Genomic DNA, 16,183 nt, shown 5'->3' with positions numbered 1-16,183 from the left:
CCATGGTTTCCATGTTTTTATCATTATAGACAGCAGTGCAGTGGTGTGGATGACTGAAGAAAGATCACCTCATGTTCTCCTGTTCTCCCCAGGTTTGGGAGCCCTCTCTCGCACCTGAATTCTGTTCTGATAATCCTCTGAGTGTCACCTCAGGACATTGGGCACACTCATGGCACGATGGCCAACCCTCAGGAGCACCTGAGCTGCTCTTCCCCTCCACACTTAGCCTTGAGTGAAAACAAAACCTTCAGTGGACTACAAGATGAACTCACCCCTGTGGGGAACCACCCTTCACCCAACCGCCTGCAGGACCTGCAGGAAAAGGGGGTGGCTCGAACAGAGCTGATTGAGAATGTGAGCAGCCCCATTGCCACAACGGTGTTGACCAGCGTCAGTGAGGATTCCAGGGACCAGTTTGAGAACAGCGTCCTTCAGCTAAGGGAGCAAGATGAGTCGGAGATGGCCGTATCTCAGGGGAACAGCAACGCCATGGATGGGGAGAACACGAGTGGGACTGAAGACATCAAAATTCAGTTCAGCAGGTCGGGCAGCAGTAGTGGCGGGTTTCTTGAAGGACTATTTGGATGCTTAAGGCCTGTGTGGAATATCATTGGGAAGGCATATTCCACTGACTACAAACTGCAGCAGCAAGGTAAGCTAGAGTGTGGACCTGGAAGATGTTTCCTGGGGATACCTTACCACCACCACCACCACCATAAACTGGGTAACTTTGACCCATGGGTAAACTAAAGGACTACCAAAAACAAAACCAAACCCCTTGCCATCGAGTCGATTCCCACTCATAGTGACCCTATAGGACAGAGTAGAACTGCCCCATAGGGTTTCCAAGGAGCAGCTGGTGGATTCAAACTGCCAACATTTTGGTTAGCAGCCGAGGTCTTAACTACTGCACCACCAGGGCTCCATAAAGAACTAGTGCCAGATAAATACCCCATCTCAGTTTCCTGTAACCCGTTGCCATCAAGTCGATTCCAACTCATAGCGACCCTATAGAGCAGAGCAGAGCAGAGCAGAGCAGAGCAGAGCAGAGCAGAGCAGAGCAGAGCAGAGCAGAGCAGAGCAGAGCAGAGCAGAGCACAGAGCAGAGCAGAGCAGAGCAGACCAGAGCAGAGCAGAGCAGACCAGAGCAGAGCAGAGACCTTCTGAAATGAAACAGAGTCACATCAGGTGGATCTTTTTTGGTTGAAGCCCACCTTTTGCAGTTGTCCAATTCAGCGGTACCCAAAGTAGGACACACACAAGACGATCCACCGGGATACAGGAAGAAAATATTAGAGCTCCTGTTTATTTCATCTCACATTTTAAATATCTATTTTCAGGTATACTTGATATTTTAAAATAGTTGTACAGATATATATAATTTATAAATAAATTAGGACATGGGTACATGTTCAATTTTTTTTTTTTTACTGATAAGTTATGTAATGAGAAAGTCTTATGATCACCAGACTAATTCAAAGCCAGACAGAAGCCACGTGGCACTGCCTCTGAAGCTCACAGGCCTTAGGTCAAAAGGAAAAGGAATTATTTTCTCACAGTCAAGACATGAAAAGCTCTCATTTTGAGGAAGGAACAAACTACCTAACCAAACTTGAGAAGTGCTTTATTAGGTTATTATTTCTAGATCCCACAGCTTTTTATTTTATTTTATTAATCCTACAGCTTTTTAGAAAGTAAGTTTTTAATTCCCATCACTGTATAACATGTATATTCATTTATTCTAATTCAAGTGTTACACTTTTGACATAAAGAGAACGTATGACCTTAGAGTTCTTTATAATTTAACTTCGTTTCTTTAAAAGGATTTTTCTTTTTTCCTATAACAAATGTAATATATGTAGAAAATTTGGAAAATGCAGGTAAGTTAAAAAATTTTAAAATAATTATAACCCCAGTCTCTTGAGGATAACCACCAGCAATGTTCTGCTATATAGTATTTCTGTGTTGTGTGTACGCTTTTTTAAAAAATGGAATCGTACTGTTTTGCAACATTTTTTCACTCCATATTGTGAACATTTCCCGTGTGATTAAATTTACTTCTTCAGGGTCCTCTTTAATGGCTGTGTAATGTTTAATTGTGTGAGCATGCCATTATTTATTTAAGCAGTCCCCCTAATTTGTTTGCAGTTTTTCGTGATTATAAACCACACTGCAGTGAACACCTGTCTGTTAATTTACTTCTACATACATCTCTGATTACTCCTTGGGATAGATTCCTAGAAGTGGAATGGTTGAGTTCAAAGTGTTCATTGTTTTTAATACATATTTTTGTAGTCTTTATGTAAATGATTTCATTTTTAAGTGTACTCAGCAAGAAATCCTGGAAAAAAAAAATATGGACCAGAAGTGAGATTCTCTTTTGTATATAAGTGAATTTTGGACTCTGTGACCCTCCCTTAGAAGTCTGTTCATCCTGTTTAGTCAAGACTATTGACAGCTTTTGCACAATCATCAGGTGATGTCAGTAACCTTTGACCATTTTTCTCATGCAATCAATTTATCTATTTCTGAAATATTTTCCTGTGAACTAACATACCGTCCTCTCCCTGCGATTCCCCCTTCCTCATAAGTATATCGGGTCTATTGGTAGATCTATCAATTGCAAGTATACTTTTCAGGACTTGTCAATCATAACATCCACCCCTGCCCCCTACAGGAATTCTTCCTATGTCCCTAGAGTGTGTGTATCTGTCCACCTTGCTCTCCTTCACACGTACACCCATGCTTTGCCTATTTCACCCCCTTTTTCCCCTCTGTGACCTCAAGGTTTTGAGGAAATTAAAGAGTTACACCTTATTACATAAAGGGCAGTGATTCCTGTGTTAAACAAATATTATTATTAAAAAAAATTGGAAATAAAGATAAGCACAAAGAGGAAAATAAAAATCACGTGTCATCTCACAATACAGAGATAGCGTATTCTGAGCACCTTCCAACCCAAGGGGCTCATCTTCCAGCATTGTACCAGATGATGTTTCACTGCTGTTTATAAGGTTTTCACTTACCATTTTTTTTTTAGAAGTAGATCACCAGGTCCTTCTTCCTAGTCTGTCTTAGTCTGGAAGTTCCACTGAAACCTGTCTACCATGGGTGACCCTGCTGGTATTTGAAATACCGGTGGCATAGCTTCCAGCATCACAGCAACACGCAAGCCACTACAGTACAGCAGACTGACAGATGAGTAGGAGAAATACAGAAATGCAAAAAAAAAAAAAACCCAAACCCATTGCCATCGAGTCAATTCTGACTCACAGCAGCTCTACAGGACAGAGTAGAACTGCCCCATAGGGTTTTTAAGGAGCGCTTGGTGGATTCAAACTGCCAGCCTTTTGGTTAGCAGCCGTAGCTCTTAACCACTACACCACCAAGGTTTCCAAGAGGGAGATAACTGCTCAATTTATTTATTTATTTTAAATCCCTTTTCTCTGCTTAGACACAAAACCTATTAATATCTGCGTATATAATAAACTACCTTTGGCTTTTAGGATCTTCACTTGTAAGATGAAATCTCTCACCCTTTAGTTATTTGAGAGGTAATTTGTAGGTCTCAGGATCCAAATTCAGGGTCAAACCCATACAGAGGCACAACAGATAAACATCCCGTGTGTCTGTTAAAAGGAGCCTTTTGTATTTTCTTATTGTTTTACAAACTTGTATTTCATTTGCCATCCAACTGATTATGTGACTTCCAGAAGGGCTTATTTCAGGAATAAATAAGAAACAGACCTGGGCAGCATCAGATTCTTACAAGGGTTCAGCAGCTGCCTGACTCTTCAGCAGATGACAGGATATCCTGCTTTGGGCCAAAAACTAAGTGTCGTATTTGCCTTGTAGGCTCTGGGATCAGGGAGCCAACCTTTAACCCTGGGTTGCAGTCAACCAAGGGACAGCACATAGAGCAGCTGGGTGCCTACATTTGGCACTTAGGAGGAAATTAACCAGATTTTTAGAAAATGTAGTGATGCCCTCATCTTCCCTGTAGTATGCTAGGTAAGGAACCCCGAGTAAGGTAGTACGTGTTGTTGAAATCATTTTTTGCCAAATGACTTCCAGTCTTAAAGCAAGTATTGTCATAGTCGTGTCTGAATAAACAAAGAACTGCTGCCTTAAAGTCGGTGGGCGTGTGGCTTTTTCTCTGTCCTAGGGATCATGGTGGACGTTGGAATTAAGATAGTAGTCATGGTGATGAATCAGAGGAAAGATAAAAGCTGGAGAGGAGAACAAATGGAACAGATGTAAAAGCAGTGAAAGTCTGGGACTGACCCTGGAGAGAGCACAACCAGTTCCCTAGATTATGAGGTTAGCTATCTTGCTTGTCAGTTATCTAGGCCCCCATTTTGCACATTCTTATTGTTACCTTTCTCTTCTCTGCCCTCTTCCTGCTCCTTGGCTCCCTACTAGATACTGATAGGGGCATTGGGAAGACAAAGGGGACCAAACCAAAAACCCATTGCTGTCGATTTGATTCCGACTCACAGAGACCCTATAGGACAGAGTAGAACTGTGCCATAGGGTTTCCAAGGCTGGAAGCAGAATGCCACATCTTTCTCTCATGGAGGAGCTGGTGGATTTAAACTACCGACCTTTCAGTTAGCAGCCAAGCACTTAACCACTGCGCCACCAGGGCTTCTCTGTTTGGAGACAAACAAAATCTCTCCTTCAAAGAGGACTAATTCACATAAATCAATTTTACTTCCAGTAATCCGTTCTAATAAAAGATTGAAGGAAAAATGGTTGAGGTATTACTTTATTTTACGCTCTGTGATCTTGAATTACCAGTGCTATCTCCTTTACTTTTCCATGCATAATTAGGACCTAGCTGTTGATAGCTGAATAGCACAGGCATGCTCAGTAGCTGGTATAGGAGATTATCACTATTTATTTATTTTTTATTGTGATTTAAGTGAAAGTTTACAAATCAGGTCAGTTTCTCATACAAAAATTTATGCACGCCTTGCTATATACTCCTAGTTGCTCTCCCCGCAATGAGACAGCACATTCCTTCTTTCTACCCCGTATTCCCCATGTCCATTCAGCCAGCCTCAGTTCCCCTCTGCCTTCTTATCTCCCCTCCAGACAGGAACTGCCCACATAGTCTCATGTGTTTACTTGAGCCAAGAAGCTCACTCCTCACCAGTATCATTTTCTATCCCATAGTCCAGTCCAATCCCTGTCTGAAGAGTTGGCTTTGGGAATGGTTCCAGTCTTGGGCTAACAGAAGGTCTGGGAACCATGACCTCCAGGGTCCTTCTAGTCTTGGTCAGACCATTAAGTCTGGTCTTTTTACGAGAATTTGAGGTCTGCATCCCACTGCTCTCCTGCTCCCTCAGGGGTTCTCTGTTGTGTTCCCTGTCAGGACAGTCATCGGCTGTAGCCGGGCGCCATCTAGTTCTTCTGGTCTCAGGCTGATGTAGTCTCTGATTTATGTGGTCCTTTCTGTCTCTTAGGCTCATAATTGGGCTTCATTTTCCTTTGCTCCAGGTGGGTTGAGACCAATCGGTGCATCTTAGATGGCTGCTTGCTAGCATTTAAGACCCCAGATGCCACTCTCCACAGTGGGATGGAGAATGTTTTCTTAATAGATTTTATTATTCCAATTGACTTAGATGTCCCCTGAAACCATGGTCCCCAAACCCCCACCCCTGCTACTCTGCTACTCTTCAAAGCATTTGGTTTAGAATATCACTATTTATTATAATATCCTTAACCCATGGTAATTGAGTGCTAAATGTACTTATCATTTTTATTTTAATATTTCATTTATTTCTCATAAAAATATTAAATAGTAGGCGTTATTTACTTAAAAATATAGTAAATCCCAATGTAAGCATCATAAAACTGTATGAAAAGAATGGGTTGTTAAACAAATTGCTACAGAATCACTAAATAGCATGGAAAAAAAATTATATCCATCCTCATAGCATACACCAAAATAAACTTCAGATGGATATAAAGATTGAACTTTTAAAAGATCAACTATAGAGAACTCCTAGAAGATAAACTAGGCAGTGGGAGAAATTAGAAAGGAAATGACAGGCAACTATATAAAAATACTTTTGCTCAAAAAATCATAAAATTAAAAGAAAAAAGTTTTTTTTTAAATATTTTCTTCATATGTACCAAAGAAATATATAGAGAGGGCTCCTTCAGATTTAAGAGAACTACAAGATCCTGATAGATTAATGGACACAGGGTCTCAACAATTCACTCAAAGCAGATGTATTAAACAAATGTGGAGAAAATAGTCTATATCACTGGCAATTAGAGTAGGGTAAACTTATAAACCAGTAAAACACTATTTTATACCTAATTAAATTAGAACCAAAAAATAATTGGTAATACCCAGTGCTAGCAATGTTGTGGTGAAACTGACACGTTCATACATTGCTATTGTCAGCAAAAACTAGCAAAATCCCTCAGACAGCAGTTTGGAATGTCTACCAAGAGCCAGGAAACTAGACTCTTTAATCTAGTGATCGAGCCTGAAGAAATAATGTAAAGAAAAAAGTGTCAAATTTAAATTAGCAAAACAAAAAGACAGAAGCACTTTAAAGTGTCCAATAAAGGTAAGAGGGTAGACAGCTGTTCAAATTTGTAATGAAAGCTGCAAACATATGGAGAATATATAATACGGGAAAAGAGTTGAGAAAATCTTCTAATCACAATTTTTACATAACTGTAAGCATATGAACAAGGACAAGATGAAAAGTGAATATGGGGTGAGGTTACAAATAAAATATGTGTTTTTCTAATGTTTTCTAATGTATATAATATTTAACAGCAAATAAAGATTGCGTAAATAGCAAAAAAAAAAAAAAGACACCCAAATACTGGTATAATTTTAGTAGTTATTATATTAAAAATTATTAAGTTGAGCTTTTTTAAAGCTATTTAAAGAAATATTGTTCAGTTATGTTCTTGCCCCAGATTCCAGTAATAGTACTTTATTCAGTCTCCAGAATGGTCAAAATGCCACTGTCTTTAGTGACGTAGATTCTTCACTAGACCCCTAATGAGTCCAATCCTCTTACAGTGTACCATCAATATCTGTGTACTGTGTCTACTGCATGAGTAAGTCTGTTGTTAGGTGCTGTGGAATCGGTTCCAACTCATAGCCACCCCAGGCACAACGGAACGAAATACTGCCCAATAGTGCACCATGCTCACAGTCGTTGCTATGCTTGAGCCCGTGTTACAGCCACCGTGCCAATCCATCTCGTCGAGGGTCTTCCTCTTTTTTGCTGAACAAGTCTGTGAGGCTGAACGTGAGACTACATGAACCACTAATACTTGTCAGTCATAGAAGCCGTAAAGATACTGAAAGTAGTCAAGCCTGTAATTTGGTTTCGTCCCAAATGTTACCTGGTATCAATTTTTCCTTTGGTGACTTAGTAGGTCTGAGCTATTTGTATTTTAGAGAGATGTGCTTTAAAATAGCATCCATTCAATTTCACCAGAGCAGAAGCCTTTAACATTGCTCTCATGTCAGGAGAATGGGAAAATTGTCCGTGCTGTATATAAATCACCCTCACTATAATTTTTTCCTTCTCTCTGTAGTTATGTTTTGAAAGTCCATGTTTTAACCATTGGAATGGGAAACCACATTTTGTAAAGAATCTATAGAATTCCTTTTTCTTTTAAGGTAGAGAAATGTAGCTTTCTTCTAGACACTGTTTTGTGGACATAGCAGATAGTAGAACTGATTTGCTTTCAAGACCAGAATATATTCAAAGCTAACTCAATACCACCTTGTTCAGTGTTGCACAAAGAGTGGCCTTTTAGTGATCAGTCGTCTGACAAGAATCTCTCGTAACCTTTAACATTGTCACCCTCCTTCTCCTCACTCCATGGGGCTTCTAGCTCTTTGATGTGCATTTCTACGTGTGATATTGCACTGGTAGGAAGGATCAACGGATTACATTCTTCTTTGTAGGTTTCATGAGATTAAAGCACGTATTGATTGAAATTTTGAAATGCTTTATTTCAAATGCATTTTTTCCATTATAAAAGTAATATATAGGCTTATGGTAAAAAAAAAATTAATACAGAAAGGGATAAAGAACATAATATGAATCACCAATAATACCACCCTTAGAAATAGCCCCTGTTGACTTTTTGGTACCAAAAAATCAAACTCTTAGAGAGAGAGAAACAATGTTTTAACTTGGAAAGACTGCAGCTATATGGAAAGACCTATCATGAGTAATGGCCCTCCCAGTTACTTCATAGCGTCAGTGTGGTTGAGTGGAGAAAGTACTGTCCTTAGAGTTAGCCACATCTGGGGTTCTGGGCCCACTTCTGCCACTTACCAGCTATAAAACAAAACAAAAAAAAATTTGGCCTTAAATATGTTGCTAACCACCCTATAACCTTCATTTTCCCATCTTTAAATAACCTTGATAAGGCCAGACTTGTAGAATTGTGGTAAGGATTAAACACATAACATATGTAAAGCATTATGCTACTATGGTAATACTATATTAAATACTAGAGGTAAATACTAACATAGGTATTACACATAATTAAGTTCTGAGGAGAATGTCATTGAAGATTCGTTCAGTAAGGATTCATTGAACATCTGTACTAGAAATTCAAAGAGAAATAAAACAACACCTGTACTGGGTGATGGAGAGGAGTAATTGTATAGGAACAGAGAGGTGAATTGCAATCTTGAGCTGAGGAGGTAGGGCTGAGGTGTGTCAGGATATGCTTTGTTTGGAGGAGAGTATATTGAAGACCTGTGATCTGCTTGGATTTCAATTGTTGAAAACTGATAGAAATGTAGTACCAAGGCCCACAGGAATGCTATATCCTCTAGTGAGCTACCAAGTGGGAGACAGAAGGCAGTGATCGTTCTGGGTGATGGTAAAGCTGGTACCTTTGAAGTAGCCTTGTAGAATGGTCCTGAGCAGATTCCAAGATGTCTTCAAGCTTTTTTCTCGCTTGTGTGCCTAGATACTTGGGAAGTGCCATTTGAGGAGATCTCTGAGCTGCAGTGGCTGGGTAGTGGAGCCCAAGGAGCTGTCTTCTTGGGCAAGTTCCGAGCGGAGGAGGTGGCCATCAAGAAAGTGAGAGAACAGAATGAGACGGATATCAAGCATTTGAGGAAATTGAAGCACCCTAACATCATCGCCTTCAAGTAGGTCAAGGCTTTTTTTTTTTTTTCCTTAGAAATAGATTTTCTAACTCCCAGCAAACACATGTAAGTTCCTGCTTTCAAACACATGTCAAGAATGCTCTATAGACTTAGCACTGCGCTAGGTGCTTTGGGAGGGAATACAAAACTATTCAATTTGACTCACATCCTTAGGGAGCTTACAATCTAGTAGTTCTTTTTGCCAGAGCTTGGAAGGGATGCTCATGGGGAGAGGGAGGGAGGAAGCAGTTTCCTACAAACCAGTCAGATCGGCCAATTCTACCTCATTTATCAGTGGGATGACAGAGGTCACTTCCAGATAACCTGAACACCCTACAATCCAGTTAAGAAAACAAAGCTAACATATCTGCAGTGATCAGAGGACAACTAATCCCTGTGTAATAGTTGGGTGTTTTTTTTTTTTATTATTACTTTCTATTAGCATTTCTTATTAAATATTAACTTACAATGACAGGTACCTTCAGGGTGTTTCTCCCTGCCTCAGGTTTTGCTAAATCCCTTTTCAAGTGATGCCACCCAGCTTTCTTAATCTAATGATAGTAGAGTTATTGATGATAGTAAGTTATATGTTATATTCACTTCATGAAGTGATTGTCTTCAAGAGTATAAACATACCTCTCTAGTCTAGGCTATTATTTTCATATTGTTGACTGAAATCCCCAGGAGGAGGGGGAAGAGTCATAGGTGTATTTGTGGAAGCCACAAGCTTAGAAGTACAGAGCTCTGAATATGTGTAATTTCTTCCTGTAAATTTCCCTGCATTCCCTCCCTTGCTAACCTTTAAATTTTGCCCCAGGCTTAAATTAATGCAACTGTGTGGCTTTAGAGGAGGGTTACACGGGATAAAGTGAACAGGAGAGGTAGCCATTAGGTGGGGTGAAAGTTTAGAAACTGGAGCTTCTTGGCACACTAGATATATATTTTTCATTCTTGGAGAATAGTATGACCAATGAGGCTATAGATAAGTGGAATAACTTACAAATCCCCTTCCTCAAGCTGGGGAATCCCAGCCCACAAGAGGGGTCTTTCCTTCATTTAAAAACAAACAAATGAACAAGCTCTCATTATAAAGCTAAACATTCATGTGATAATTCTTAATAGGAACCATGTCCCCAAAGTAGGGAATAGAAATCTTGGGTATGAGCTTTGTAGGATGAGTTTAAATGAGTACTGAGATTGAGTTTTGGCTCTCAAACAAGACGTCTTACAAAAAGGGAAAGAGGTCTGAATAGAAGAGAAGCATTCAACTGGTATACTAACAGACCAACATCAGCTGGTATGCTAACAGACCAACATCAGCTGGTATGCTAACAGACCAACATCAGCTGGTATGCTAACAGACCAACATCAGCTGGTATGCTAACAGACCAACATCAGCTGGTATGCTAACAGACCAACATCAGCTGGTATGCTAACAGACCAACATCAGCTGGTATGCTAACAGACCAACATCAGCTGGTATGCTAACAGACCAACATCAGCTGGTATGCTAACAGACCAACATCAGCTGGTATGCTAACAGACCAACATCAGCTGGTATGCTAACAGACCAACATCAGCTGGTATGCTAACAGACCAACATCAGCTGGTATGCTAACAGACCAACATCAGCTGGTATGCTAACAGACCAACATCAGCTGGTATGCTAACAGACCAACATCAGCTGGTATGCTAACAGACCAACATCAGCTGGTATGCTAACAGACCAACATCAGCTGGTATGCTAACAGACCAACATCAGCTGGTATGCTAACAGACCAACATCAGCTGGTATGCTAACAGACCAACATCAGCTGGTATGCTAACAGACCAACATCAGCTGGTATGCTAACAGACTAACATCAGCTCGTATACTCAGACTAACCGAAGAACCTGGGTTCATTTCCTTGTGGAAGGGACATCCGTGCAGAGACATTAATGAGACCTTCAGTTGCTGTAGTGATCCTATCACTAGTTGCCCTAGTAGGGCCAGGAGGATATGAGACCAAAATGAAATGCTATACAGACCGATTATAATCTTCCCAAAGATGAAGTTTCAAAGGACAATACCACCACCACCACCATTTACCAACACGTTGATTCCAATTCATGGCAACCCCATGTACTTCAGAGTAGAACTATGTTCCATGGGATTTCCAATGGCTGTGATCTTTCAGAAGGAGATGGCCAAGTCCTTCTCCTGAAGTACATCTGGGTGGATGCAAACCACCAACCTTTCAGTTAGTAGCTGAGCGCTTAACTGTTGCACCACCCAGGGCCTCCCACAAAAGACAATAGAAGGATTGTTTTCAAGCAGACAGAATAATAAAGACCCACTTCCTTTCTTCGTGACTGAGAGGATCATCACTTTCAGACAGCTGTAATACCCTCCAAACTGGCCAGAAGGGCCAAGAGCTTTTAAATTTAGATCAACGGGAAGCTGGGTTTGAGACACAAAATATTCTACAGGCCGACATAGCTCACTGGCCTCCTGATGTGAACTAGGTTGTGGGCTTTCCGGCAGCATGCCCTGAGTATTGAAGGTGGATATGTGTCCTGAGAGGGTAGGGCTGTGAGAAGCTTTATTTTTCCTTCCTCTCTTTTGCTTTTTCCTTTTTCCACATCACTCTTATGATCCTCCTAGCTGTGTGTGCAATTTTCAGCATTTTGAACAAATATCACCAAACCCACTGCCTTAGAGTCAATTCCAACTCATAATGACCCTATAGGACAGAGTAGAACTGCCCCATAGGGTTTCCAAGGAGCGCCCGGTAGATTTGAACTGCTGACCTTTTGATTAGCAGCCTGAGTTTAAGAGCACTGCACCACCAGGGCCCCAGTATTGCCACCCCGGCCCCCATCCCTTAGACTGAAGATGCTTGAATAGTCTTTACCCCTACATGGAAAACAATAGTGAGACTGTGTCCCCGGCTCATTACACCATGCTCTCGGGGCTTTGTACAGTGTTGTGTTTCAGCCATCTGTGCGTGTGTTGCTTGGCCAGTGAACACATTCGGGACCGTCTGGAAGATATAAGGACATGCCTGGATTTTAATACTTCTCTCTAAATACTGATTTCTGTGCTTAAAGCTTCTTTTGAAGTTTGTAAGAACCATATACAGAAGGGGACGCATGGGATAAGAATACTATATATATATATATAATTTTTTAATACTCTTTGAAGCAAAGCAAAACTCACTGTTCCTAATGGAATTCAGTGTCAAGGGGAAGAAAAGGTAGCAATTAGAAGTCATTACAGAGCTGCTATTTATAGCTACTAAGAAGCCTTGTCATAGTACAGGGCTGATGGGATGATTGCTTCTCTTTCGTCAGTCAAGAGAGATGAAAAGTGCATTAACGTACCGCTGTTAGACCCTTTTAGTCTGTTTGTTGGTGAGTTAAAGCATAGTTAAGTAGGATGCTGAGCACCTTCAAATAAATATTTATTTTTATATTCTTAAGCATATTACCAGAGCCCTGGTGGTGCAGTGGTTAAGGGCGACAGCTGCTAACCAAAAAGGTCAGCAGTTCGAATCCACCCGCCGCTTCTTGGAAACCCTATGGGGCAATTCCACTCTGTCCTACAGGGTTGCTGTGAGTCGGGATCAACTCGATGGCAACAGGTTTGGTTTTTTTTTTTTTTTTTGACGCATATTACCAAACGAAACCTGTTGCTGTCCAGTCGATTCTGACTCAGCAACCCTACAGGACAGAGTAGAACTGCCCCATAGGGTTTCCGACTCTGTCTCTTTATGGGAGCTGACTGCCACATCTTTCTCCTGAGGAACAGCTGGTGGGTTTGAACCGCTGACCTTTTGGTTGGCAGCTGAGCGCTTAACCACTGTGCCACCAGAGCTCCTTCTTAAGCACATTACCCCATTGCCTTCGAGTCGATTCTGACTCATAGTGACCCTATAGGACAGAGTAGCACTGCCCGATAGGGTTTCCAAGGAGCAGCTGGTGGATTCGAACTGCCGACCTATTGGTTAGCAGCCGAGATCTTAACCACTGTGCCACCAGGGTTTCCATAAGCACGTTAGTCCTGCCTTATTCACTATTCCTCTGTAATGAGAATTAAATTATCTGTGTTTGCTGTACACTTGTGCTCCACTGAGCTTTCCTCAAAGTCAGATAACAGAAACTTGAGAAAAAAATTTTTTTTCATTAAAAATCAAGATGAGAATTCTGGGTAGCATAGAAAATGATCGGAAAATCATAGAAATAGCTTTGTGACATTTGACAGACACGTCAAGGCAGAGAAAATGAAGACTAATCATACTTCTTCATAACCTGCTACGGTTATAAAATCTTCACACGATCAGTGCCTCAAGCTGTGGCCTCTAATTTCTTTCATCCCTTACGGCAACCTAAGAGATAGAGACCTCTCTCAACCTATTTGAAAAGTTTCAAAGAGGCATACAAACCCTGGAGAGATGGGATACAGCAAATTACATGTGGTAATTCTTCTTTTCTCTCATCCTCAGAACAAAGCTGTGAAGTAGAATTAATATAGTTATTCCCACTTTTACAAGGTAACAGTATTAATGTAAGAGTCCCCAATATGCTTATCCATAAAGAAGTTAAAAAGCTAGAAGGTAGGCAGCTAGAGTAGCGAGTCAGAAGGGCTTTGAAGTTAGAGACTGAGGTTGGATCCCAGCTCTGCCACCTATCTGTTGTATGACTTAGGACAAGCCACGTCCCTTCTTTGAGATTAACTTGTAAAAACAGAAAAGGTAGTATATATCTTACAGTATTTGGGGGTGGGTTAAATAAGACAGTTAACCAAAACAAACAAACCCGCTGCTGTTGAGTCAATTCCAACTCATTATCGACCCTATAGGACAGAGCAGAATTGCCCCAGAGGGTTTTCAAGGCTGTAAATCTTTACAGAAACGGACTGCCACATCTTTCTACCGCGAATGGGCTGGTGGGTTCGAACCACTGACCTTTCGGTTAACCACTGCATCACCAGGGCTCCTACAAGACAATTAAATAAGCATAGAAACATACATGACAAATGGAAGATATTCTTTCGTGTTAGTGGCTTTCCTCCTGGCCCTTAGGTCTGTCCATGTTTGAATGGAGGCTTTTTTCAGCCAAGAAAGTTAAGGTGAAGTGAAGAACTACTTGTCAAGGACCCCCTGTGAACGTCTAGACCTTGCGGCAGAGAGAAAAAAACCTGAAGACGTCTCCCTTTGAGAACACGTAGTATACATGGGGAGAGAAAAATTGCATATATACAACTAATGGCTGCTATGTATCATGGGAATTTAGAGAAGAGAGATTTTGGGGACTGGATTAATCAGGAAAGGCTTCAGGGAAGATGTAGAGATTTATGGGACTACAGGCAGCATAAATGCATAATACATTGTGTCACATTATTTTTATTCTAAACGGAAATGTTTTTCAAAGACAGTATCATATAGAAAATGGGCTCTCTTTTGGTCCTAAGTCTAGTTAGTTATTTTTATTATGAGCAATTTAAAATTCTGCAAATAATAATAAAAATAGCAGTATTTTATTTGAATTCTCTTTCTTTCTGTACACCCTATATAAAGCCCTTTACTCAAGTTTAAAAGGAAGAGATTTTAAATTATGCTTAAGGATTTAAAACAACACAACATTTAGCTTTGCACAAACCTCGGTGAGGTGCTCTTTGTCTCTGAATGGGATGGTCCCACAGAAAACACACCAGATACAGCACAGCATAGAGGTATCTGGAATGAGCAACAAACTAGTTTCCTATATGCATAATAGAGAAACCTGTAGGTTCCCCACTCCAAACTCACACTGTTGAGTCGATTCCGACTCAGAGCCACCTACAGGACAGAGTAAAACTGCCCCATGGGTCTCCAATGCTATAAATCTTTATTGAAGCAGACTGCCACATCTTTCTCCCCTGGAGCAGCTGGTCGATTCTGTCAGCCTCTGGGTTAGCAGCCGAACGCTTTAACTACTGTGCCACCAGGCCTTCCTACCTTTCGGTTAAAAAAAAAGCCAAACCCGTTGCCATTAAGTTGATTCCGATTCATAGGTGAGAGGGGTTTTAATGCTCATTTAAGACTTACGAAAGTTGATCTCTGTGCATTTAAAAACTAATTTGGATAGGGAGTTGGTTTTTATTCATTTAATCAATATCCTTAAAATGAAGCATGTATGTTGGCACGTCTGTAGGTATGGATGTATTTCCCTACATGTCTGTGTTTTCTTGGAAGGGGTGTTTGTACCCAGGCCCCATGCTATTGCATCATTATGGAATACTGTGCCCACGGACAGCTCTACGAGGTTTTGCGAGCCGGCAGGAAGATCACGCCTCGGCTGCTGGTTGACTGGTCCACGGGAATTGCAAGTGGAATGAATTATCTGCACCTCCATAAAATCATCCATCGCGATCTCAAATCACCGAAGTGAGTTCCAGGGCTAATAGCTCAGCTATTTGGTTTTCTTGTTTTGAAATAACAGATTTTATCAGCCATCACTGACATTTTCAGTGGTCATACTGTCAGTTCAGTTTCAGTCAGCACAGTGGGTAAATTCTACTTGCGTGTCTTTTGGATTATTGTTGACCAGCTTCCTTACCCATGTGGCAGGTCAGTCCAGGCACCTGACACTAGTCTTGTCCTTTGTTGCTTTTAAATTGTACAACTGTGAAACAAAATTCGTTATTATCTGAAGTATCCACGTTCCATCATCTTGGCTAATTAGTGCTGAACTTCCCCACCCTGAAGGCTTGATTTGCTATTATCCTACCTAGTTCCAAAAAATATTTGTTTCTTTTTTTTTTTAAAACTGAGTTTCAGAAATGTACACAATACAATAGAATGAAAATGGATAGGTGAGAAACAGAAGCAAAGGGAAAAGAAGACATTAGAACTCCAGCTTACTCACAAAATTACCCCATAAATTCTGCATAGTTGTGAGAGGTGGACTACAGATTTGGCCTTGACCTTTCCAGAGTCTAAGCAAAGGAAGAAATACCCAGTGACACGGCTCACCATGTCCTGGAGAAAAATACGAACTGGTCAT

At 40.8% G+C, this 16,183-nt stretch overlaps 1 protein-coding gene across 2 annotated transcripts in view; it reads left to right on the top strand.

Annotated features, from left to right (window-relative positions):
• The window catches only part of MAP3K13 (mitogen-activated protein kinase kinase kinase 13), a 107,525-nt gene that overhangs the window by 59,097 nt on the left and 32,245 nt on the right, over nt 1–16,183 (top strand). For both annotated transcript variants that reach the window (XM_064277713.1, XM_023551550.2), the window contains exons 2-4: nt 30–652; nt 8,977–9,160; nt 15,373–15,564. In XM_064277713.1, the coding sequence (XP_064133783.1) occupies nt 178–652; nt 8,977–9,160; nt 15,373–15,564 (851 nt within the window). In that variant the 5' untranslated portion in view covers nt 30–177. The remainder of the gene's footprint in view (nt 1–29; nt 653–8,976; nt 9,161–15,372; nt 15,565–16,183) is intronic.

This window comes from Loxodonta africana, chromosome 1, assembly GCF_030014295.1.
Source record: "Loxodonta africana isolate mLoxAfr1 chromosome 1, mLoxAfr1.hap2, whole genome shotgun sequence".
Taxonomy (NCBI): Eukaryota; Metazoa; Chordata; class Mammalia; order Proboscidea; family Elephantidae; genus Loxodonta; species Loxodonta africana.
This window is presented reverse-complemented; position numbering and strand designations above follow the sequence as displayed.